The following is a 25,591-nucleotide window of genomic DNA, read 5'->3' as shown; positions in this document are numbered from 1 at the left end:
TACCGTTAGCTTTTGTTGGACAAAGACAAAGTCAATATTCATTGGTGAAGCCGAAATACCCTTCTCAGAGCAGACAATGTTGTTCGTTAATAATGTTGTTAATTATACCAGCTTTCCCTTTTTTTACAAGTCAAAATGTCTGCCGGTCAATGAGTTTGAACAAACATTAGTTACATGGAGACAATGGCTCTCTTGTGGGTATAATGCAAATACACCTTTGTAAGGATACAGTTCTGTGAATTGACAGAAATCAACACACCTGTGTCCTCAGGATGTTTGCGTTTAGCAGATCTCAAGGTTTTCTCAGCGTTCTCTTGGTCCGGATTCTCTTCCTCATTACAGACGGCTTCATCTAGAGTCACCAGAGTCTAACAACAGACAGCAGATCTTAAGCACAAGTTTCTCTGAATCTGTAGATTTTTTTTTTTAAATGTGTGATAAAGCCTTGAACTTTACCTCTGGGTTTAAGGAGTCCACTGATTCGTGCTCCTGGCTGAGTGGGCGGGCCTCCAGTGTGCTTTGCTCGTCCGTTCCATTCTCTTCTTTTTCTACAAAGTCCAGAGTGACGAGTGCCTGCAGCTTTTCTTCCGTGATCTCTCCATTCAATTCTTGGCTTTCCGGCGCTCTTTCATCTGCATCTGCTCCCACCTCATCCAAAGTCACCGGAAATGTTTGTTTGCTCTCTTTTTCTAGTATGGCAGGATCACTCTGGGACTGAGTTTCCTCCTTGACAATCGTGTTTTCCAACACTTCCATAACAGTGGTACCACATGTTGGTGTGTCCTTTTCTTCAGCTGAGGCCTCTTGTTTTGTTGGAGTTGCATCTTTCTCTCTGCCTTCATCAGTAACCTCTGTGGCTGATACCGCTTCTGGTACTTGATCGTCTTCCAGAGAATCTACAATCTGATACATGGGAACTTCTGATTCCTCATTTTTGGGCTCAACATTGTTTTGAGAAATGTTTTCTTTTCTTGCGCTCTCAGACTGTTCTGTGGGAGGATCGTCAGTGGTCTCGTCCTCAACAGAATCAACAATCTGAAAGGTCACCTCTTCCTGGTCAGCTACTCTTTCCGAGGCGTCTTTGTCACACTTCTGTGGTGTTACACTGTCTTTTTCAGTTGTTTTAACTTCTTTCCTTTTTCTTCCCCCTCTGCATCCCCTTTTTTTTTTGCTTGCCCTACTGCTTTGTCCTATTGTAGAGGTCCGATCATCCTGAACAACACTGTCCTCGGTAGAGTCAATTATTTCATATGTAGCATCTCCCTCCCTCAACTCTCGTTCAACAATGTCACTCTTCATTGTTGGTGGGCTCTCTTCTGGAAGGGGGTTCTCATCTTTCGTTGGGGTATTCTCCCTGTGTCCTTCCTGTTCATCAGCAGTCTCGTCCTCGACAGAGTCTACAATCTTATACGTGATCTCTGGGTTTTCTGACAATTCGCGGAGATTCAGTGTCATTTTATCATCCTCCTTTCCTCTGGTACTTCTATCAGACTTTTCTGTGGTCGTCGCCTCTTCAACCTCTTCGTCAGTGGAATCTATCGTCTCATAAACCAACTCCTTTGTTGGAACTCTTGCCCTGTTGTCCGTCTGTTCCTCATCAGAATCTATTACCTCATAGACAGTCTCTTCCCTTTTAGCTTCTTTCGAAACCTTTGCAGTGGTGTGCACTTCGATGTTATCTTCATTATCAGAAATCAGGACTACTTGATCGACATCTTCCTCAGAGAGTTTTCTGGCCTCTCCTAAGGCTTGCCGTTTTAGTTTATGTTGTCTCAGAGGCTTGAAACTAAAATTAAAAACAGAAAATTATTTTCAAATGAAGGATTATGTAAAGTATATGTAACATTATCAAGTATATTAAAATCCTGTTGTTTTTTTATTCCTGAAAAACCTTAAAGGCTGCATATCTCAATTAATCTGCACAACATTTTCTCATAATATTGATTTTTTAGTTCCTAACATGTCAGAATATCGTGGAAAATGCATCACAATTCGGTCTTTGCTGTTTTACAAATGTTTTTTGTCCCATTAACAGTCCAATAACCAAGCATTTACAGACAGCATTTCCCCACATCTGAAACATTGCAAATCTAACACCTTTTTTTGAGATAAACTTGAAAAATTGCTTCATCGATAAATCTATCAAAAACAAAGATGTCAATTTTTTTTCAGTTGATCAACTAAATGATTAATCAAGTAGTAGTCACACCTCTAAAATCATTACAATATATCTGAAAATACATTTCCTTATTGATTGTATAACATGTATTGCTTAAACGTCCATGCTGTTTGCTGTGAACTTTTTCTCAGTAAACTTAAAACCCAAGATTTTGGCTACACAGATATACGACGTGTTCATGTTCACAAGGTCAAAGGTCCATTAGTACTCTGAAGACAAGAAAAATGTACAATGTGATATACTTACGCCTGAACACTTGAAACTGATTTCCTGATAAGAGAAAAAGAAAGAGTTAATCAGTTTCTGTGCAACGGGAGAAAAATATGTATACGAGTGATTTATTGATGAGATTTATTTCGAGTTCAAATAAAGTATAATAATTATTATGAAACTAATGTACCCCAATTTCAAACTGTAACTTATGAAAGAAGACAGGCATACCAGAATTGTTTCCTTTTCCTTTCCTCGTATTTATCTACGATAGCTTTGTAGTTTTTCAACACCTGGGATACACCGCTGGGATCAGCCATCTCAATGTACATCTGAGGTAAAACAACAGTTGTGAAAAAAGAGAAAAGACGAAGAAGAGGAGACAAGGACAGTGACAAAAAAAAAGCAACAAACATTCGGAGAACAGCAGTAAAGCATTAGAATCATTAAGAACTTTAAAAACTCCAGGCTTGCTAGAGCATCTCTCAGCACTTTAATGTGAAAGGTGCAGGTGTGTACCTTGTTGGCGAGCGGCATGAAGTTGACAAAGGTTGCGATCGACGCTACCACTTCCATGACCGTCCTGATGACGTTCATAGACGTATCCTTCATCTTCACACACATCAAGCGGTCCTCAAGGTCCTTCAGGTCTGGAACTCCCTGAAGAACAAGAAATAGTTGTTTATAAAAGGACCACAACATCCAAAAATTAGGAGCCTTTAATTGACTAAAGATTTACTTACAGCATTGCTCCACTTCATCAGATCTGTGTAAGACATCTCCTGCAAAAAAAAAAGACAGGTCAACGATTGCTATAGATGCAGTCAAAAAATATGTAAAAATGATATCTGAATTCATAAAAGTCTATATTTCACACCAATACCTTCCTTAAAATGTCCTAAATTTTGTTTTAATCCTGTGCTTTTTTTTTTAAATAGCTTTTTTTGCTTTATTAAACAGTTTTGAAGAGACGTGAAATGGGACAGAGAGGGGAAGACACGCAGAGAACCGACCCAGGCGGAATTCGAACCCGGGTCTGCTGCAGGGCCTGGGCCCGGAGGGGGACGCCCTTCCCACTACCCTGTGCTTTTTTGTGAATTACTCCTCAACAACAACATTAGCACATTTGTTATTTTTTCCTTCTGAAATGACCACAAAGAAACAACAGCTATAATTTCCTGTCAATTGCTGTCCACTTTGAAAAGTAGGTTTATTCTTTCACATCCTGATCCTGCCAGTTCAACAGCCCAGAGTGCCCCCTTTGGTGTTTCTCCCAGTGTCCTTACCTCACTAGATTCAGAAATCATTTGTTCCAAGACTAAGTGAACACAGAGCGTACAGGCTCTGAAAGTAAACGTTGTTCTGACATGACCATGGACAAAATGCAAGCACGAACTCCAATCAGGGAAGAACACAAAGGCCTGGAAGGGAGGAAGGAAAGGGAGTAATATTACATTTCATACAAAACAGCACTATTGAATAATTCGTGTGTGTCTGTAACTCTCTGAGGTTTCTGAGCTTACCCTGTTTTGCAGCGGTAGGACTGTCACTCTGTTGAGCAAGGACGGAAGGTCCTTTTCGGGGAAATAAGCACGGACCATTCTGGTCACTTGACTAAGCGCACATCTGGCATGCCCATCCAGACCGGTCAACATGATTGTAGAGTAGTTCATGGCACCACGGTGAATGGCCCTCTAGAATACACAATGTTCAAAACCCAAAGCTTAAGTAATTCAATGACGCTAATTCAATCAGTTTGGAATTTCATGTATATATTTGAAATTAACTGGGTGTTGGGCTTACCGTAATGTTGTCATGTTTTTGGACTAACAGGTAATCTGGCAATTAAAAATTAAACATGTGCAAAACAGTTACATCACTGAATACGTTGATGTGGTATAGGGGAGACCGGGGCTAGTAGGCACACTTTTTACTGTAGTGAGAATTGTTCATCACCTAAACATCTTTCTGTTGGGAATTCATAAGGGGTAGATTTGGTCAAAGTCAAGAATATTATTATTTCTAGGAAATTATAATATTAAGAAAAATTGTTAATTAATGATCAATTAGATTAGTCCAGCTAATCAAATTACTTAATACCTACGGAGCACCACCCTTTGAAAAAGGGAACTTTGAATCAAATCAGAAAAACAGTCTCATAATGTTAAAGGGATGTATCTTGAAAATGTCAAAGTTGGTTACAATGTACATTTAAGATAATGAAGGAGTGAATATTCGAGCATAAACCTTATTTACCAGCCATTAGTGAAATACAAGACAGAAATATCACAGACACTGCTTCTTAAAATCAAAATGTAAGGGTTTATTTACTTAGGCAAGTTGATTAAAACGATACACATAAGTCAATAACCATGAACTAATCTAATTTAAGAAAGCAGCAATAGCACAAGCAATACTAAGAACAGTTTAGATTATAAACCCATGTATTTCTATCTATGTGCAGGTCAGTGCACATATGTAGTGTGTGTGTGTGTGTGTGTGTGTGTGTGTGTGTGTGTGTGTGTGTGTGTGTGTGTGTGTGTGTGTGACAGAGGAACGTAACTTTAGAATTTAGATGAATTTAGATGTCAGACGCGAGAGTTTGATGTCACGCAAGAGTTTGAGGTGGCTTTTAAGCCACGGGTAGATCAATTGCTAATAGCAATGTGGACAACTTCTAAAAGTTGAATATTCTACCTTTAATCAGTAGGGGAAGTAGCATGCAAGGCATGTATGTGACCTACTGCTTCAATCAAACACATAATAATTATAAAGGATGATGCGGGGAGACCTTGGTTTTGTCTTCACGCGATCTTAACTTTAAAATTACAGAAACTCAACACTCATGTATTCATTAAGAATACTTGAGGAGAAAATCACGAGTGTCAGTGTGTTTGTGTGTGTGATGTGCCTATTAAAACAGTCCAAATGCATTCTCATCCAATCAGAAGTTAGTTGTCTAATCAGCAAGCAGTGTTTGTAAGATGCTTTTCCTTCCTTAGGAAAAGAGAGCTTTGAAGCTTGTGTCTCAGAGTTGAGATAAGGTAAACACAGCAGGGTGCCTGGGCCCTGCCATGTCTGGTTTGAACTTTATGGTAGCTTCCCAATAGAGTTTCATCCTGTGGAACTTGCAGAGACTCAGTCCCCAAAGGTCTGGTTGGATTAACCAACCTTTTAAAAGGGACTATCCCATCTTAAATTAGTTTATGACCGCCACAGGGGTCTGGGATGGTTGCTTCTGCAGAGAAACTTATGTAAACATGCGTTAGACTTTAGTCTCTCGGAATGCACTGTGGCATCAGCATTAACCCATTACAACATTTCAAATGAGACACTCCGTGTAGGCTAGGGGTGTGCACGTGTACGCCTTTTCCTGCTCTATTCTTTCCTTCTCTGGGGTGTCCGTGAGGATACAGCTTGACAATTTATTTCGTTATTGGGTTCCTTTTCTGGCTGCAGCCTTTGGATAACATGTGACAACCAACCCCCCCTCTCCCCCCTCAAAAAATGTGACGACCAACTCCAACTTGAATTTCTTGCCAACATCAAGGCCAACAACCATCTGACAACTAATTAGCTTGCTAACAACAATCTAAACTATAGCTTATCCTTTACACTTTTTTAGGGTAACAAGTGTTTTGTTATAAACCCATTGTATAAAATCCTAGAAGAAAAATACTGAGGAGCTAAATATTTTTGACATAAACACAAACAGTCGTCTCACCTCAAATTCAGAAGTCTAACTCCAAGGAGGACTATGTAGGTGACCTCTGATCCCAATTCTGGATATTTACATACCAAAATTTCACAGACAGCGCCTTCTGGTTCCGAGATATAACGATTGTGACAACCAACCCGTGTGACATATAACCCCGTTCTCCCCTATTTAGCAATACCGTATCAAACTTGGTAATGTGAGAATTAACAACAGTCTCTCTTACCTGGCACATGGAACCAAGGAGACACGGTTGCGAAAAGGAAAGGTTCCTTTTTCAAAGTGACCCAAAACGGTGAAAGGCTGCCGTATGGAATACCATGTTTGATTTCCATAGTTACTCCATCGACTATATCCTTGCTGTTTGGGAGAACGTCCTGAGGGTTTCTCGGTACTGCACAAACACAAAACGGGCAAAGTGTAATTTTCAATATATTGGTCCAATTTTTCAAGTACAATTTGTCATTCATGTTTTAAATAGCCGGCCCACTTTTGGTGATTCACCTCTCCTTCTCAAAGACACAAAAATAAAAAATCACATACAGACTAAATCACACATAACATCCGTGCATCAACTAAATGAAAACTATATACACTATTTTCCTCAAACAAACATACCTTTTATGTCATGGCTGTCGGTTGGTTTATATTTCCTGTGGATTTCGTAGCCAGGGGCTTGTTTCAGGAGACTGTACCAAACTCCGATCCGATCAGCCTCGTAAATATCCTCAAATTCTACAAATACCTACAACACACGAGCACACAAACGTAACAGGTTATACTATCAGGAACTGTTTTTAAAGCCCCGTATTTAGGCGTACTTCTATGTGTTTGTTAATACCTTGTTGAGGAGAGGCATAAAGTTCCTGACACGACTGATATTTCTCAGAGTTCCTCTGAGGTCCTTGGTCTCACTCGGTGAAATGTTATTGATAAAGACTGTGTTTGTTCCATGAACAGTCACAGGCTATGTCAAAAAAAAAACAGGAGATGAACATCCAAAACAAAAAGTTAACACAAGGACAGAGACACGCGGACACACAAGCAAATGCAATGTTGCAATTACATTATTTATTTGTTTTTGTTGAAGTTAACGCAAATATCTTGATTAAAGCTTCTTGTACTTTTTTACGTCACAATTTTAAGAGACAAATGCAGCAATTAAGATGAAACCTACATTTTTACCCAAGACAGGAGGGGGCGACTTCTCCTTTTAATATCTCTGACAACCACACAGTTATATTTGCAGCTTGTTTTAAAAACTAAAGTATAATTCAGGAGATTATTTTAGCGATAAAAATATGAAGTAGATTACAAATTAGGAGAACTAATGTCTAGTGTGTTGTACTTACATGATCCATCAGCTGCATCAGTGATTTGTAAACCCCAATCTGAAATAGAAACATCAGGGTAGGCAGAGTTAAAATGCCAAAAGACACTTTTCCATTGCGCACCATGCTCACTTAATCTCGATACATTCACTGCAATTTATATCACTTTAATGTGCCTGTCCTATTTTTGTAAAAGAAAAATATACATATTTCAGAAAAAATATCAGAATTATCAGCCCCCCAATTAAAATTTTCAAAACAGTTTTTCCAAAGATCCTACTTTTATTTTGGACGATTACATCATTTTACTTTGCACACAGAAACAAAATTATTTCACAAAAACTACCAGGGTCAAAATTATTAGCTCCCAGAAGGACTAAAAATGTCTTGCTCTCTTTGACAGCACTAAGGAAATACTTTTGAAAAAAGGAAATTTTCATAGGGGGGCTAATAATTCTGTCCTCAACTGTATATGTAGTTTAAGATTTGAAGTAGAGAGTGGAAATGGGGAGAGAGAGGGGGGATGACATGCAGTGAACCGCCTGGGCCGGAGACTAACCCGGGTCCAGTGGGATAAGCACTGAGCCTCAAATGGAAAGCTCTCTAGTCTACTCACTACACCACTGGAGCATCCCAAAATATCTATATTTTAAATAATTCATATTTGCTTCAAATACACAATGGCGGAGCAGGTAAAAATCCTTCCCAATGTCTATTTTGATGGTTTTTGATAGTAGACCGCAGTGCATTAATGTGGTGACGTAGGGATGAGTGAGGGGACTGCTAACTGCAGTCACTGACAGGAAGTTAGCTAAAAGGACCATTTCGCTCACAGCACCTTTAAAGTACACAGATCAGCATCTTTTAGCATCAGAAACACAACAATATTTCGCAATTGGGTGTGTGGACCTACTGAAATACGTTAATAAAACGTGTTGGGTATGTGCTTACCTCATCAAATGTGAAGTGATTCGCTACTGCGTAGAAGAGAAGTTGAGACCCTTTTAAAAATATTCCCTCATTATTGCAGGCCTCCATTTCCTTCGCGACATTGCAATTATTTGACATCATGACGAAGGCCTGAAGAGACAACCATAAACATATTAATATGTTTACTTGCTGAAAGTATTTCTTAAAAGCGGGATTGTGCGAATGGTCTTCAAACAAAAATAAAATGTGGCATAACTAATCTAAAAGCCTGAAAAAGACTCAATGCATTTAACAAAACAAAAAAACTTTAAAAAACTATTATTTCCTCCGATCTAAAATAAATAGCAGCTGAAATGTGGAAATAATAAACCTGGACGATTCAGAATTATACTCCTACCATGCGTGCATGAGGAACGACATAGATGTTGGGAGGCCAGTAACGCCATCCATGTGCCTTGAGCAGTTCGACAAGGTCTTGCTCTGTGTAGCAGCCGTCGTAGTACTCTGGCAGTCCTTTTATAAGAAGCCACGTTTTTTTCCGAAAATTCTGGAAACATTAAGGGAAAATAAAGAAAGTGCATTGAGTGCATGTACTGTATGTTTCATACCAGCCAAGTATGAATGTATAAAGGAAACCAGGAGGGAAGAAATGGTTTTCAGTAATTCACTACTTTATTATAATAGTTTATTTTTTTAACAAGAAAAAAAAAAATGCATGAAATGGTTTGATGCACTGACCGATTTAAAATCCTGCTATCAAAAAAAAAAAAAATCACTCTTTTAGTTTACAAGTTTGTTGCCTCCCAAAACATACAAGAAAAATTCTACCGATTCCTCACTATAGCAGGCAATAAAAAGTATCTGAGATCTTGAAACTGATTGCTGAAGACCTGAAGATACAATATGTGCAATGTTACATTCCATAATTATTAAAAAGACATTTCAATGGTTATCATTTGATGGCAGCAATGAAGGTAGGATCCTGTTCTATTGTGAACATTTAGTTTGTATCTTTAAGAAAAACTACATGTGTAAATAGTGTAGTACTTCATACAAGTCATTTGACCTACATTGTGTGCGACCCTGTAGAGATCTGTGAAAAAGAGACAAAGAAAATATAAATAAAAGTGAAGGAAACTCATTATCACATGTAGATATATATATATTTGTGATAAGACAGAATAGATGTCTTACTTAAATTATTCAGAATTTGACTCCAATGATCTTCTTCCATCTCCCTGATGGACAGAGGGTTATCTGCAGTTGAAGACGTCATGGATGCTGCTGCAGCTGTTGCATCAGTCACAGGATCTACAACAGATTATCACATAAGAGTAATGTGGAAATCTGTATTTTCTAAGATTATCATCACCACCCCCTTTCTCCTATTCGTATATCCGTTGGATCCAGGTTGACATCTGAAAGTAATTCTTTATTCCATGACCCACAGTTTAAGTTCAAATTCAATTCCTTCACTAAATTTGTCTTCACTAAAACTGATTGCTTAGGGGAACAATGCAAGTGAGGTCTGCCAGTCAAACATTTCCATCCTTATTCATTAAAGAGGACCTATGATGCTTTTTGACTTTTATGACCTATAAACGTTGTTATGATGATTCATAGTCATGCTTAACCATACTAAATTATCAAATAATGACTTACATGCATTTCGACATATTCCCTGCTGACCGTCTGGGGTGTCTGTGCCGAGCACTAAACACTATTCTAGCCAGTCGAGAAGTCACGTGTTCAAAGCGGTCTACCCTTTCATAATTTGTGACGTCGCATAAAACTTTGTGACGTCTCCACGCGGATGTTTCCATGTATGGTAATGCTGTCACTTCCCTGTTCGCGTCTGCCTCGCGTCTGCCTCGCGCCCTTATAGGTCCATGCTCGCGCTTCCCGCCACTGAAAGTGTTCCGGAAGGAAGGTAACCAATCACAACGGAGTGGGGTTTGCAGGAGGGGGGGGGAGGGTAGCGGAGATGGCCGATGCACAGGCGGAGGGAGCGGAGATTGCCGAAGCACACACACTCAAGTGTTGACAGGACGTGCTGGATCGCCAAAATAAGAGAAAGAGCTTCCTGAAAATCTACATAGTTTTTTGTGATGTGATTCGTGTCAGGTTGCTCTATAGCAGTGTAAAAGAAGAAATTAAGACCAGAAAAGTAGTATAATAGGTCCTCTTTAAACATTTAGCCAAGACCACAGGGCACATTTGAACTCTATGAATCCATTACAGAAGGTCTCCAACATACCTTTTAGCATTGTTGTTGTCTCCAGTCCTCCACCTGGAAGCTTTTCCTCCACAGCCACTTCAGTTGGGCTTCCTGCAGCCTGCTGGTGCATCTCTTCCATACTGGTTGGTATTTGACTCTCACTGGGTTTGTCTGGAGAATTTTCAGCTTCTGTAGTTGTCCGGACAACTGGATTCCATTCCTCCATTTCTTCAGCATCTTCAGCTTTTTCAAGTTTCATAGTTTGTCTTACAACCTTTTTCACAGCTCCCTTGGCAGACAACTTGCTCCTTTTTACCGTTTTGGCAACCTGCTTGGTTGAGACATTTTTCGCTTTGGAAACAAGGACCTTCGCTTTAGGGACTGTTACTGACATAAGTGGAAGTATCTCATGTGTACGAAGGAACAACTCTGTAGGGGTGTTTGGTATCGTAGGTATCGGGATAAGAAATGGTCTAGTGGTGCTGGTGAATTTAGCGGTTTGAGTCTTCTTTTGCTCCTCAGAATCAGCCCTCTGTGAATAAAATCATTGAGATGTTATTTTAGATTGTTCTGATCTGTCGATAGCTTGACCACATTATAGACAAATGGTTCTATGATCACACAGGGAAAGGGAAAGAAAGACCGACGGCGTGATAGCCAACCTTTTCTCTGTAAACACTGATAATCGTTCCTTTCACATCGACGTTGTTTATGCTCCTCATTGTCGAAGCGTCTTCCTCTTTCTCAAAACACACAATTGCCTACAATTGCAAACACACACACACACACACACACACACACACACACACACACACACACACACACACACACACACACACACACACACACACACACACACACACACACACACACACACACACACACACACACACACACACACACACACACACACACACACACACACACACACACCTTTGTTATATTACACTTGTTGGGGCCATTTCACTATATTCACATTAAAAAAACAACATATTTCTGATATTTTCCAGACCAGAACATAAATAAAATATTCAACAGATTGATAAATAATCATAAATAAAAATATTTTTGGAGTCTGGGATTACATGTCTTAATTTAATTGAATAAACCTTGTTCAATCCTGTACTGGTGAGATCAAACACATACTCTCTCTTCATTCTCTTTATTACATACCTCCTGTTTGGACCGAAATATTACAACCGACTTGGTTTTTCCAAAGCGCTCTGCGGCAGTGGTCAAATCCCCGTGAGTGATAACACCCACAATCCCTTGCAGTTTCACCATGGTTGGTGGCGATGATTTACCCGACTGAGAAAAGAGAAAGACACACACTTCGACCAATTAGTTTTTTTTCGACCATCTGGAACGGGGGAGTAAAAGGAATGCTTCACCCATACGGAACCAGCGTTCTATCATTATAAAATCGGTATTATAATATAATGAATGAGGTTTTTCTTCCCTCAGTCTTCCTTTGGCCCAGCTGTCCTGATAATCCTAACCCTATATTTGCCCAGTTGTGATGTCACTACTGGGCAAAATGTAGGGTTAGACAGTGAGACCATAAAACACTCTTTCTGCCTTTTCTCACGCTAGGATGAACCGATTTCTAAAATGTTTGCACATTTCTACTACATCGGATCTCAGAGTTCAATACACCTTCATATTCCCACTGGTGAAGTAGGCCTTTAAACTGCTTGTCTTTTAACCCTTATGCCTTGTTCAAAAAAAGTTACACTGGGTAAGTTCAGTACATGTTATTTATTTTGACCCTTAAACTGAAATCTTTTTTATGAAAGATCAATATTTTTTCCCATTTTGGACTGAAACTGCTCGTCTTTTTAAAAATGGTTCGAAAGACTAAAATTGTCTGTGTTCCAATCAAACTATAATTTTCAGTTTCCCCTTTTGATAGAGACCTTGTGTATATAAAGCTGAAAGAAAGGGAGATATACATATAATAAAAAGTAGGAGTAATAAATGGTTAACAGATGATTTTGGACACATTTCCCCTGGTAAACAAAGACGCAGGCACACAGAAAAACACACACTAACCTTTGTGGATAAACTTGAACTGTTCTTCTGAAGGCCGGGCTTTGCTTTAAGGGTCTTTGAAGTTGTCTCTCTCTTCTTTAGTGCGTAGGATGAGGTAGGGACAGTAGAAGTGGATTTCTTTGCTCCGGCAGAGGACTTCATCTTGCCTAGCCGGGCCATCAAGGCAGGACTCAGAGTTTTAACCACCGCATTCAGGTCGGACTGCTTAGACAGTGACTTGGCAGCTAGAGGGATCAAGACAGAGACAAGATCAGAACAAAAAAATGCTGCGTTTTGGCAGTTACAAAAGGCTTCACAGTCTGTATTATAAGATTAAATATTGGGGAATGCAACCTGAAACTATTGATAAAGAAAATAATCGTTTAGTGGCAGCCCTGAATTACAGTTCTTGAAATGGTCTCTGTCTTGCATTCAAAAGCTCACTACTTTCCCTACTCTCTCTCTCTCTCTCAGCTTGGAGAGGTATTTGTTTTCATTCCTCTATTTCCTGGCTCAGAATGGGCCTTTGGGGGGTCAGTACGACTTTTTTTGGGGTCGCGACTATGTGCACAGTAAAGGCAAACGGTTTGTGTATTTTAAGAGGGTGTGGGGTTGGGAGAGGGCAGTTTCTGTCCAGATAAAGAGCATTTCAGTCAGCCTGTCAATCACTGCGTTACCATGACGCTTATGAAATCACAATAAACAACCTGTAGATATTAAGTCAAAATACTAATAATGACTAGGCCTACCTATTTAATACTTTAATTGATCTATTCTAAACCATGGAAATTGCAAGAATGTAGGGCTGCTTGATTATGAAAAAATCATAATCATGATTATTTTGAGTAATCACATTGTGTTATCACGATTATTAAAGACAGTTAATCATTGATTTAAGAACATTATGCATTTATTTTACTTTTAACAAGGTTTTTTTCTAATAACACCATGACTTTGGACTTTAAACAAAGGCTTAATTGAACTGAAAACAGGGAGAATAGAAATAGGCTAAAAAGGTTAAACATATTTTTAATAATTGAATAAAAATAAATATGTCAAAATAAAAATAACCAGTTGTAAATGGTGTTGATAGGGCACGTCTTTTGATAGCATTAAATGTAAGGGCATGATTTATTTATGTCAAGGAGCTGGCTGGATAGGCAGTTGCATTGTAGTGTTGACAGTTGTGGTGGCAGAAGTTAAGGAGCTTTAAACTTCTTGTGTTTTTTATTCAGTGATTGCTTGGTCATAGACCACTATGACTCGACTTAAAGTGAATAAACAAATTGGTCGGGATGTTTAGAGGTGCAGATCAGGTCGTATATGCCTTTTTTTCTCTCTCTCTGTCTCTCTCTCGCGTATGTCACGTGACTCGTGTGTCCGCGCGTGACATATCTTGCCCATTATTTTAGTTTGTTGTGAGTCTGAAGTGTTTTCAGACAACACAATTAGTTTTACCTTTATTCTCGACATCTCCCTCGTACTCTCTGGACCAGCCGATAGCTAAACTATCAGTTCAGGGAGGTGCCGAGCGAGCGCATAGCAGAAGGGTTCGCTGCATTTACAAGCCTGCATGCCCTGGCGTGCGGAACAATGATAGTTTAATAACGATTATTTTGTTTTCATGATTGAGGGAAGCAATCGAAAATGAAATTCAAGTTATTGCCCAGCCCCTCAAGAAGGATGACTTAAATTGGGCTGAATTTGGAGAGGTTTTAAATAGCTATATTTATTATCAATCTTTATCATTTTGGCGCTCCTGATTTTCCTTTGGCGCTGGATAAATCCGCTTTGGCGCGCGCCAAAACTTTCTCTATGCAGGAAAAACCCTGTCTAATTCTACAACAAAGAAGCACGTGATCCAACATTGCAAAGTGTTCCTTAAAAATTATAGATACAACCTCAAGATAAAATATGTTGCATTTAGTGGCAACATTTTCTAGTGGAGGTATGTTAAAGAAGATACATCTTTGAAGCGGCCTATTAAAGACTGTCTAATGGAAATTGTGTATTTAAAGTAGTTCACTAGAAGTGTAGTAGATGAGCTCAGACACCTGTTGTCCTTTCTTGCAGAATGCTATCTACCCTTGAACATTCTGTTCCAGAGTCCAGACTCTCCGTTCTTATCTGTCCTGTTCCCAGCAAATGAGTTTAGTTTCTCCTTGACGACAGCTAGAACTGACTTCTAACTTAAATGTGCTGTTTTATCTAGCTGCTGCTCTTCTATTTGACATGTACATTGTATATTCATATTGTTTATAATTGCTTATTTTTTCTTTTTCTTTCCTTGTTAAAAATAAAAACAACACAACACAAGTTACCTATAATTGTATATGTTGCCGTAACAAATGCACTCTCTCAAACCTTTAGCGTCCAGTAGTTTCCTAGCCAGTCTCTCTGCATTGCTGGACTTCCTCCGTTGAGTGGAAGGCTTTTCTGTAGAGAAAGGCATCTCCCGGCTCCTCTGTGGCGGCGAAAGTCTCTCGTTGCGTCTCCGCGGTGGCGATCGTCTGCCGCTGCTCCTACTGGATGAAGAGCGTCTCCCGGGGCTAAGCCTTGGAGAGAATCGCCGCTCAGGGCTGAGTGAATCTGGCAGATAGTTACCGTAGCCGTAGGCCCCATATTGTGGGGACCAAGACCGAGAACGAGACCGGGATCTAGACCAGGACCTGCTGGAAGTACAGATAAAAGAATTGTATCAGTGTTAAAGACCTACTTCACCGGTGGGAATATGAAGGTGTATTGAACTCTGAGATCCTATGTAGTATAAATGTGCAAACATTTTAGAAATCGGTTCATCCTAGCCTGAGAAAAGGCAGAAAGAGTGTTATATGGTCTCACTGTCTAACCCTACATTTTACTAATGTGACATCACTTCAGAAAAATGTAGGGTTAGGATTAACAGGACAGCTGGGCCAAGGGAAGACTGAGGAAAGACTGAGGGAAGACAAACCTCATTCTTTATATTATAATAGCGATTTCATAATGGTAGAACTCTGGTTTCGTATGGGTGAAGTATTCCTTTTTAACAATTTATCTAATTACCCAGGGGGCAAAGTGATTTTATGGACATGGAGCGTTGTAAAAGGTTGTTCACCAAAAATGACATCTAGGACCTTCCACGATCACAACCTGGGTGGACAACCTTGTCAACAAGCTGCTGGAAAGCTACAGCGGGACGACATAGCAAATCAGAACCACTGTTTAAGTGAATGGGGTGAATGGGGATGGGCTAATGGGGAATTTTTTGAATTTATATATATCATTATGAAACTTTGCCAGTTGATTACTGACATTAAAACAACACCTTTTTGTATGACAGTATTTTCCAAAATGTTTAAATAAATATGAAGAATCATCAATATCTCACTAATGATGCCTAAATTTGCATATCTGCAAAGCCCCAAAATCTAGATGTTGGAAGAAAACAAAGTCAATTTGTTTTTAAATTTTGAAAACAAAACAAGTGTCCAACTGCCTGAAGCTTTTCCTAATCACAGTTCAAATTTGATCAATAACCTATAGAAAATTAATTTTTTACACAGTTACATTTCATGTGCCATGGACCAAAAGTGTCCTTTTGGAGTCTCCAGTTGGTATTTTAGGAAATGGCTAGACATTCCCTTGGAAAAAACAGTGTAAAAAATTCATTTTCTATGGGTTATTGATCAAATTTGAACTGTGATATTGATGATTTTTCATATTTATTCAAACTTTTTGGAAAATACTGTAATACAAAAAGTTGTTGTTTTAATGTCAGTGATCAACTTACAAAGTTTCATAATTGTTAGAAAAATAACTCAAATTTGTATGATATTATGCCCCCCCAGTAATATGCATTTACTCTTGTATAATCAATTTAAACAATTTGTATATTCTTCACATTTGACTTTAATAAATGTTTCACTTCAGTCTCGGTTTGGAAGGGAGCAATAAAACTAACCTGATTCTCCCATAGATAGCAACATTCCTGAGGCCTCATAACGCAAAAGCCTTTTCGGGCCAAGCAAGACTGGGGAGTTTAACCCAGTCACTAAAGGTCAGCAGAGGACGTCGGGAGAGAGAGGGGGATGTTTCCAAACACACATGGCAACAATAAATTGCCACTTTGTTAGAGATAATAAAACCCCTTGCTGTCGAGAAGGGGTTTCACTTTTTTGACTTTTCCTGTCCCTGGAGGCTGCATAACCTTTTCTGTGATATCACTTCATTAAACATCCTCTAAGAACTTGGAAACTTCTCTCCAGTCGTCCTTTATTTTTGCCTTCCATATTTCCGAATAAACGAACACGTAATTTAACATCCTGTTAAATGATATCTATAAGTTTAAAAAAATCCCTATTAGCCCACCCCATTCACTTAAAGGCCTACTTCACCGGTTGGAATATGAAGGTGTATTGAACTCGGAGATCCTATGAAGTATCAATGTGCAAAAAAAATTGAAATCGGATCATCCTAGCCTGAGAAAAGGCTAGGAAATCGGATTATCCTAGCCTGAGAAAAGGCAGAAAGAGTGTTTTAGGGTCTCACTGTCTAACCCTACATTTCTCTTTCTGTGAAGTAGGCCTTTAAACAGTGGTTCTGATTTGCTCTATATCGGCCCCCTGTAGCTTTCCAGCAGCTAGTTGACCAGGTTGTCCACCCAGGTTGGGATCCTGGAATGTCCTGGATATCATTTCTGGTGAACAACCTTTTACAACGCTCCATGTCTGTTTAAAAAAAAAAGGGTTTTGCCCCCTAGGTAAATGGTGATTTAAAAAAAAAAGGCAATCAAATAATGAATGGCAAGCCTCGAGGGCTGACAGATCCAAAGAGGTAGTAATAAGGAATGTTGAATGTTCTAATGTCCTGCAGCAACATATTTGGTAACTGTACAATCTGGACTTTCCTGTTTGCCCATGTTAATGCTCATCTAAGAACCAAAGGTATTACAGACCTGCGATTGTATCTAGAGCTGTGTGGAGATGGTGATCTGCTTCTGCGTCTGTCCCTTCTACCCTCTGAACCGTGATGGCTGAGGGGGCTGCGCGAGAGGGAGGACTCCCCATGCCTGATTCTCTGATGCTGCTGGTACGTCTGTGCAGAGACTGAGGGAGAGTTCTTGGCATCTTTTCCTGCATCCCTTTAGAGAGCAAATGGATGAGAAAAGCATAGGTGAAAACAAAATGAAAATTCAAGTCAATTGATTAGTACAGTGTTAGCATTAAAAGTGACAGGTTTGGCCGCGCAGAAAGGCAGCAAGAAATTTACCTGGGCAATAGTTCTATTCCACCATCCCAATCTGAGTATCTGTGAAAACAAAACAAAACAAAACAAAAAAAAGGTACATTTAATTTTTAACTACCACAGGACATGTACTGTAGGTGCTTCATATTTCTCTCGTTTTAACTATTAACACAGGACATTAAAGAGGAGATGTTATTTTCTCTGTTTCCCCCGTCCTTGTTTTTGATTAAGGGACTACCACGGAGCAGCTAGACACATCAGACCTTGAGAGATACAGAAAAGGGGCAATAAGTGTCTGACAACGGGGAGAAATGTAAAGAGGAAAGACAACTGACTGTTTTCTGAGGAGTTTGCAGCTCTCTAGGTGAAGGTTGGTGTTCTGGTGCGACAGCCAATCCTAGCAGTCAGAACAGACACACAGAGTTTAGGTCAATATTGTTAACATCACACTGCAGCTTCTCTATCTCGACTGACATTTTCGTATTATCTCTTTTATTCAACATTACAGAAGCCTTGAAAAAAAAAAATAATAATAGTGTTGTGCCTTGTTGTTTGTGTGGAGTTTTTCCAAGTCCAAATAAATGTCTCTGCTGTTCTATGTACATGGCACAGACTGTGTTGATATTACATGTCTACAAATGCAAAAATATAATATTAAATCTTTAAAATTTCCAGCAACAGCATTCATTGAAAAAAAAAAACAGGACAAACTGTGAGCCAAAGTGAGTAGCTAGGATTCTAGCAAACATTATGATAATATATTTGTTTTGGCATAAGCCCAGGAGAAGAGACAAAATAAACATTAAAACAAGTATAACAGACACAATTATTAATCATTAAACATTCAGTTTGCGGAGATTTTCGTAAATAGTTCCTGTGTATGATAAAATATAACAAATACAGGATTGCCAGTAATCAGATGTTTCATTCTCTGATTCTTGATGATGCAATGTCTGGTTCTTCAGTCTATAAAGTTCTTAAAGATGTGGCAAATGTCAACTCTGAGGTCGTTCATCAGAAAAAGAAAAAAAAAAGAGAGTCCTTTTTCAAATGGAAAAATCATGAAAAGCCGTGTCCGAAAAGGAGAACAATCTTCCGATTGTAAAGTTCATGAATATTGAGGGTTGCTGGTTGCTTCCGGTTCAAAAATATTTGTAGCAGTAATTGAAATTCCCTTATAGGACATTCAAATGTGTAAAAGGGGAAGCGTGTCTCCATAATAATAGCCAGTATTACAATAACGTGATTTCCAATGAAATGAAGAATAACAAAATGCATTACAGTTTGTTTCAGTAGTGATGGGAAAAAGATTTGGAACAAAAAAAACAAAGAAACACAGCATACTTCCATCTTCCTTTGGCGCTGTAAGACTTTTTTTCAAATCCGTTCCACAAGTTGTCCACATCTCAACATCAATCAATAATTTTTATATTAAATGATAATTCAGTCACCAATGACATTAATCTTAACTTTTCTTAACAAGACAATACTCTTCTTACAATAATTTCATCAAAGCACATGTTGATCAGGAGGATATCATTTCAGAATAATAACTAATCCACTAAAATTCAACACATTTTTTTTTACATAAATCCTACGACTTGAAAAGAAAGGAAAAATCCTACAGTACCTTGCAATTTAAATTGTTCAAACAATAACAATGTACAGTACAAACATTTTAGATGGAGATAAATATCCCACATTTTCCTTAAGGGAGAGAGAGTGCAGTCTTCCACTCACCTTTATATCAGTACACTCTTTGTTACACAGAGAACATGTGTGTGGAAAGATTCTTGGCGGAGTCGCCGCATAGTCATGCATCATGGCCAGAGTTGGCAAACGCTTGGTGTATGCCACCATTGCTGGAGGTGGCGTGGTCAAATGAATAAAGTTCATCTGGTTGGGGTTTGGCTGAGGCAGAAGTGGAGGAAAGGGGTGAGGGTTCCCAGGGATAAACATTGGGCCTTGCATGGCATGGGAGGCTGCAGTGAAGCTGGGGATCAGAGGAGAAGTTGGAACATAGTTTGGAGGAGGATAACCTGGAGGCCAAATCAATGTCTCTGTCTGGGGAACAGGCGGCGTGGGCTGGTGCTGGATCTGCTGTGCCGACTGATGCAGTGGCTGCTGGGTTGATTGATGCAGTGGCTGCTGGGTTGATTGATGCAGTGGCTGCTGGGTTGATTGATGCAGTGGCTGCTGGGTTGTTGTCGGCCCAGCTACTGTTGACCCACTGGCTTTACTGTCAATGACCACAAGGCCGGGTCGCAGGGGATGCACACCACGGTACAGGGTGGAGATCGGTTGGATTTGTGATGATGATGTCGGCGGACGGTTTGCCTCTGGCTCTTTCAAAGTAGTGGGTTTGGGGGCTTTGGACTTCCGAACTCTGCGGTCCTTGCCTTTCTTTGGCAGAGGCAAAGAGCTGCCGATCGTTTGGGAAGTCGGGCTTGGATTGGTCTGTACATTTTCTGGTGGATTATTGCTTGCAGGATCCAAAGAGCTTTGTATTGAAATGTACGAAGAGCTGAAATTGGTAACAGAACTCGCATTTTTCAATACCCCTTTTAGAGGTTTCTTTTTTTGCAGTGGATCTTGATTCTGTCTGCTGCTAACCAAAGCGGGCTTCAATTCCACACTTCCACTCCCACCACTGCCACTGGTCCTTCCAGTCTCACCCCCAAACCCTCCAGTATATTTGCCAGTATGTCCATAGTCAATCACTTTACTCGCCTGGGGAAGAGCCGAAGACTTATCTCCATGGTGCATCGCTGCCACTCCAGAAGCTGTCGAACTGTAACTGCTCATTCCACTAGCGCTTCTGGTGGGTTGGGGTTCGTGGTGGGGTTTTGGTTGATCTGCAGGTGTAGTTCCCTTGGTCTTCTTCATCCGGATTTCGCGTAAGATGAATGGCAGGTTAGCAGGAGTGATCTGGTCTTCAGGGTAGCCGATAAGATGTTCCAAGTCATCTTTTTCAAGTCCAAACTGCAGAAGGACATTTGCAGCTGATTCGGAGGTGTACTTGGGTCGACTGGGCTCTGTGGAGGCTGTTGGTTTGCCTTGCACTGGGTGGTCATAATCACCTAACCCTGGAATAGACTGTCTTTCACTGGGGGCATTAAACGTACCTTGACCACTGCTTAAATAGTTAGAGGAAACAGATGATGAATACAATCTAGAGGACTCATCAGCAGTGGGCCTTTTGTAGTTGGATAACCAGTCCAAGGAGCTACTGCCACTTTCAATGCCTGACTGTCTATATCCTAAAGAGGCAGAGGTCGAGGGCAGTGGGTAAGAAACCCTAGCTGTGCCTGAGGATGGAAAGTCATCCCTTTGGGATCCAGTAAAGCGAGTGTCCTGGTCTGTGGGCTGATGCATGGGTTGGCTGAGCAGCCTCACCTCCTCTCTGGCTCTGCTCATTTGCATGTCCACGCTCCGTTCCATTTCCTGATCCATTACGGCCCTACTCTGTTCAGGCCTGTAGCTCGACTGAGTCGTCATCGATGGGAGCATTCCCCCGGATGTTGCAGAAGGAGTTCCAGGAGAGCTGAAGCTGGAACCAGGTCCAAGATGAGAAGATGCCCTCTGGGGGTCCCTCTCGGTCTGTATATTAGGGAGTCCATGCTGCCCCGGGGTGGAACTGTGGTTCCCGGAAGCATAGGGGTTATATTGGGGATAGGACATAGTGTAACGATCCTCAGAAAATAAGGAAGGTTGATGGCTGCAGTCCTTGGGGATTGGGGAAGCAGATGTGTTGGAGGTCAAGTTTTTGGCTTGGCTTCCAACACTTACAGCACAGTTTATCTGTGTCAACGCATCCGATGAGCCAGCTGCAAGGACACAGTCTAATGGCAATCCAGGAGTCGCCCCCTGGGAGCCCTCGTAGGGGGCCGTGGGACCCTGGACCAGGAGGAGAGGCACAACCTTGCTATAGAAATTTAAAGCTGAAAAGTTGGAAAACAAAGGAAGGGGTTATTGAGTGGGACTGGCCAGCAGCTTCTTGACTGGTGACATCATCATCTGGAAGGTTGTCTCTTGTCCACTCTGGTGCCTCCCGCCGGACACACAATTCTTCAGTCTATTTCACTTCCTGTTCTTCACTAGCTAGGGAGAGCAGATGAGGCAAAATCAACAAAGCACATATGAGAGAGATCAAATGTAATTCTGTTCCGTGTTCATCTCTGGTGGAGACGATTGAGACTGGCACCAGTAGACAGACGGAGTGTGATGTAAAAAGGAACATCTAACCACTCACAATTCAATCATACAAAAAGCCTGAAAGTTAAACTGTGCTGAATGCTGGTAGGAAATAAATCTAGGCAAGATTGAACTTCCAGTACAACTCTAACTCACATTAGATGGAGTTAGATATTGTTATGTTACTGTAACAAAATGAATACAGATTAAATCTCAATCAGGATTAAAATGATTAACGATGTGATGACTTTAAAATGAATAAACAGCAACTTTGAAAAAAAGTGTTTTCCTGATTTTAACTAAAATAGCAGAAAAAAATCCCAAATCTCTTAAAAATATTGAATGTCTCTAATGCTGGGCTTACACTAGAGGACTTTTAAAAGACTTTGAAAAGACTGAAGACTGAAACCCTCTTACATCTAAAGACAATCAACTCACACCTGAAGACAACTAGTCATTAGTTTTCAGTCACACGGTGAGATTTTGAAAAGACAGGGGTCTCATACAACTAGATTCCTGTTGAGATTAATATAATTTCCGCAAACGCGATTGTGATTATTTAATTAAAAACAAGTTAATTCAATATTCCGAGCGGGGGACTTCCTTTAGTTATTTGACCAGCTTTATTTGCTGATCTCATCCCCCAATAACTTTATCTCCTACCCCTGTATTTGACGGTAGAGTGTTCAGGTTGCACGGCTGTCAGCCTGGTTCTCCACCGAGGCTTCTATGAAAAAGTATCAGAAATAAGTGTCTCACCAGGCGGACACAGGTCGCGACTAATGCCGCTCCTCCTGTGTCGTGCTTGGTGCATGCGAGAGTGTGACAGTGTTTACGTAATTTCGCTTGAGCCAACCCCCTAAGACTAGCAATAATATCAAACATGTTAGATAATGTCGGAACGTCAAGACGGGAAGAAGACTGGCTGAAATCGGGTCGGAAGACCACCATACACCAAACGACTGAGATTACGTGCGCGCGCCACAACTCCAGCACGACTTCTGTGATTTCAGTCCGGAATTGGAAGATTGTCTGCGACTGTCAAATCGCGTGAAAAGTCGTGTAGTGTAAGCCCAGCATTAGAGACCGCTCAGAATAATCCTTCATACTCCAGAGTATAACGATGCCACAGTGTGGACATTTTGCCACCGGATAATAAACTTGTGACAACATTGGTTTAACCGCTTAAATGACCGGACATCAAAAAATACAATTAAGAAAATAATAGTCTCCAGCGCACATATCAAGAAAAGACACGTTGGCTTTCATGCAGGGCTCCTAATTTAATCTTTAACATTAGATCTTTAGGTCCTTTTTCAACAAAACAAATGCTGAGAATGTTGGTATATTTATGATTCATTTGTACAAAAAACACAGCAACAGTAAAACATTGTTGTGGCAGCGGGGTGTGGTAAAGGTGCCAGGGGAGTGTATCAGGACATAAGCAGGTAATCACTCAACGGCTGATGCTATTTTGAGTGTGTAGCCTGAAAAGGATCTGTTTCAGGAGACTGCCAGCAGGGCGAATAAAACGTTTGAATCCCAGAATAGCCTCTCAGTCCATCCGTAGACCAATCCCGATTGTGAGCGGGTGGCTCACGAGCACAATGACAAACTCTCTGAATTTTTTACGAATAAATATAATGGCGTGACTTGCATAGGCCTACTAGTCTTGTGCTGCAGGCTGCATGCCTATAGTATGTAATAGCACAAATAAATACAGTTTAAAAAAATATACTGTATACTTAAATATATTGAATGAAATGAGCAAACAAGTTGTATAACCTAGTTTAACTGAAGCATAACATGGTACATTCATGCCCCATCACATAGAATAGTTTAAATTATGATTTGCAATTGTTGTTTGCAATAGTTAAATTAGTTGAATATCAGTATAAATTTAGCGGTATACAATCACACTTAAAAGTATTCTATTCTACATTATTTATACATATTATACTGTAACTCATTTTAATGTTTGCATAATGTCTCTTTGCACAATTGACTTTTTAAATCTCTCTGTAAAACTTACCTTTATTGAAGAGCTTTACAAGATTTAAAGATGCTATCAGCGATTCTTGAGAATGTGTGTTGTCTAAATAACTTTTTGCCAAAATCAGTGAATATCTCCTCACGATATGCTACTGTGTCTGTACTGTGAATCATCGGAAATGTGTTATAAACTAGTGTTAAATACACAGCCTAGACCCTGCAAACTGGCATGTAAACAAAGGAGCCCACTGTAGCTAACAACATGCCCGTTTACAGAGCCTAGGCTGTTTATTAACAATGGGATTTTTTTCAGCACGCACACAGTACGTACAAGTAGCAGATTGTGAAGAAATATTCACAGATTTTTGACGTAAAGGGATTTTTACAACAAACGGTCTCCTGAATCACTGACTAAACCCGTAACCAACTTATTAAACTTGGTTTTGCTAGGTTAGCTTACATGCGATGTCCATCCACTCAGTTAATGTTGATTGTCAAGTCAGCTAGATGATTAAAAAGTACTTGTTCATGTAGTTTGAACACTTTGTGAATCAGACAGAGTGAATGTTATTCTGCTAAAATATTAAATACCTTACATATACGTGACACAATAAACAGTCCGATCGTTTTTATCAGTTTGATATTCAATGCAGTCATCATCTGTGTTCATTTTATATATGAAATACAGTCAGATTTTTTTAGCTTAATGACTCAAGTGAAAGTCCCTTCGAGAGATAAGGATCCCCACATTTCCTTCCGTTACACACTAGATTAGAAGCACCATCCGTACATTAATGGATGCACTGACACGAGTGACAAACATATGTGGAAACGAGGCAAGAAAACGAGAAATACGTTTATTTTTAATCAATATATTTCTTGGTTTTTCCCCCAACAAGATTACCTTTAAATAGCTGCGTCACATAATGTCAACAATTGTCTTAATAATGACTTTAGGAAGCCGAAAATTGTCATAAAAATGTATGGCTAAGAAGAACCTTAGAATATAACTTTACACCATTTGAATTGAAAACAGTTGGAATGGTTTCTGTTGCAATTTTTGAGAAGTCGTCCACGTCCACCCATATTTTCTCACAAAATGTCAGGGCTTTAAACATTGCAGACACATGTTCAGACATATTTGAAGTTGAGTTGAAGCTTTTGCTGACCGCGTGATGGAAGATTTGGATCAGTAATTTAACAAGTGTGAAGGTCTAAATGTCTGTGTAGACGTAGGACACTAAAAATAACAACCAACGTCTCCTAACGGCTGTATTTAGTTAGCTTCTAACGTTAAACACGAACGGTTGGCGAGTCAAAACTAGCTTCAAGTGCTAAACTCCTGTAACGTAGCAACAGCTAGTTTAACAGTTTACACGGTTTTCAGTTGACACACACCAAGCACAGCAGCGACCGTAAATACGTACTGTTTCTCTTCTGTGTCGGTATAATGTTTTTGTTTCATACCTTTCAGTTAATTCAAATATCTTGAGGCTTTGCTGCGCTCCAACGTAACTTCGGGCTGTTCGCAGGCGGCCATTCCTTCACCAGAGATAAACAAACCC

At 39.9% G+C, this 25,591-nt stretch overlaps 1 protein-coding gene across 3 annotated transcripts in view; it reads right to left on the bottom strand.

Moving 5' to 3' along the window:
* znf638 (zinc finger protein 638) overlaps positions 1–25,569 on the bottom strand; it is a 64,184-nt gene extending 38,615 nt beyond the window's left edge. The window contains exons 1-27 of one of the 3 annotated variants that reach the window (XM_080052128.1): positions 25,494–25,569; positions 19,581–21,781; positions 18,176–18,237; positions 17,865–17,903; positions 17,551–17,736; positions 14,979–15,286; positions 12,636–12,859; positions 11,757–11,891; positions 11,246–11,344; positions 10,623–11,115; positions 9,560–9,676; positions 9,436–9,458; positions 8,763–8,912; positions 8,387–8,515; positions 7,457–7,495; positions 6,946–7,071; positions 6,723–6,849; positions 6,331–6,498; positions 4,193–4,227; positions 3,913–4,083; positions 3,676–3,810; positions 3,133–3,171; positions 2,909–3,049; positions 2,621–2,721; positions 2,426–2,449; positions 457–1,786; positions 260–368 (exon numbers count right to left, since the gene is read on the bottom strand). In XM_080052128.1, coding sequence (XP_079908254.1) covers positions 260–368; positions 457–1,786; positions 2,426–2,449; positions 2,621–2,721; positions 2,909–3,049; positions 3,133–3,171; positions 3,676–3,810; positions 3,913–4,083; positions 4,193–4,227; positions 6,331–6,498; positions 6,723–6,849; positions 6,946–7,071; positions 7,457–7,495; positions 8,387–8,515; positions 8,763–8,912; positions 9,436–9,458; positions 9,560–9,676; positions 10,623–11,115; positions 11,246–11,344; positions 11,757–11,891; positions 12,636–12,859; positions 14,979–15,286; positions 17,551–17,736; positions 17,865–17,903; positions 18,176–18,237; positions 19,581–21,521 — 6,451 coding nt within the window. In that variant the 5' untranslated portion in view covers positions 21,522–21,781; positions 25,494–25,569. The remainder of the gene's footprint in view (positions 1–259; positions 369–456; positions 1,787–2,425; positions 2,450–2,620; positions 2,722–2,908; positions 3,050–3,132; positions 3,172–3,675; positions 3,811–3,912; positions 4,084–4,192; positions 4,228–6,330; positions 6,499–6,722; positions 6,850–6,945; positions 7,072–7,456; positions 7,496–8,386; positions 8,516–8,762; positions 8,913–9,435; positions 9,459–9,559; positions 9,677–10,622; positions 11,116–11,245; positions 11,345–11,756; positions 11,892–12,635; positions 12,860–14,978; positions 15,287–17,550; positions 17,737–17,864; positions 17,904–18,175; positions 18,238–19,580; positions 21,782–25,493) is intronic. The other 2 variants (XM_080052126.1, XM_080052127.1) reach the window with 2 other exon arrangements.
* Between the last annotated feature and the right edge of the window lie 22 nt (positions 25,570–25,591).

Source organism: Ammodytes marinus (assembly GCF_949987685.1).
Source record: "Ammodytes marinus genome assembly, chromosome: 23".
In the NCBI taxonomy this organism is placed as follows: domain Eukaryota; kingdom Metazoa; phylum Chordata; class Actinopteri; order Uranoscopiformes; family Ammodytidae; genus Ammodytes; species Ammodytes marinus.
Note: the sequence above shows the minus strand (reverse complement) of the source record. Positions and strands in the feature narration are given on the sequence as shown.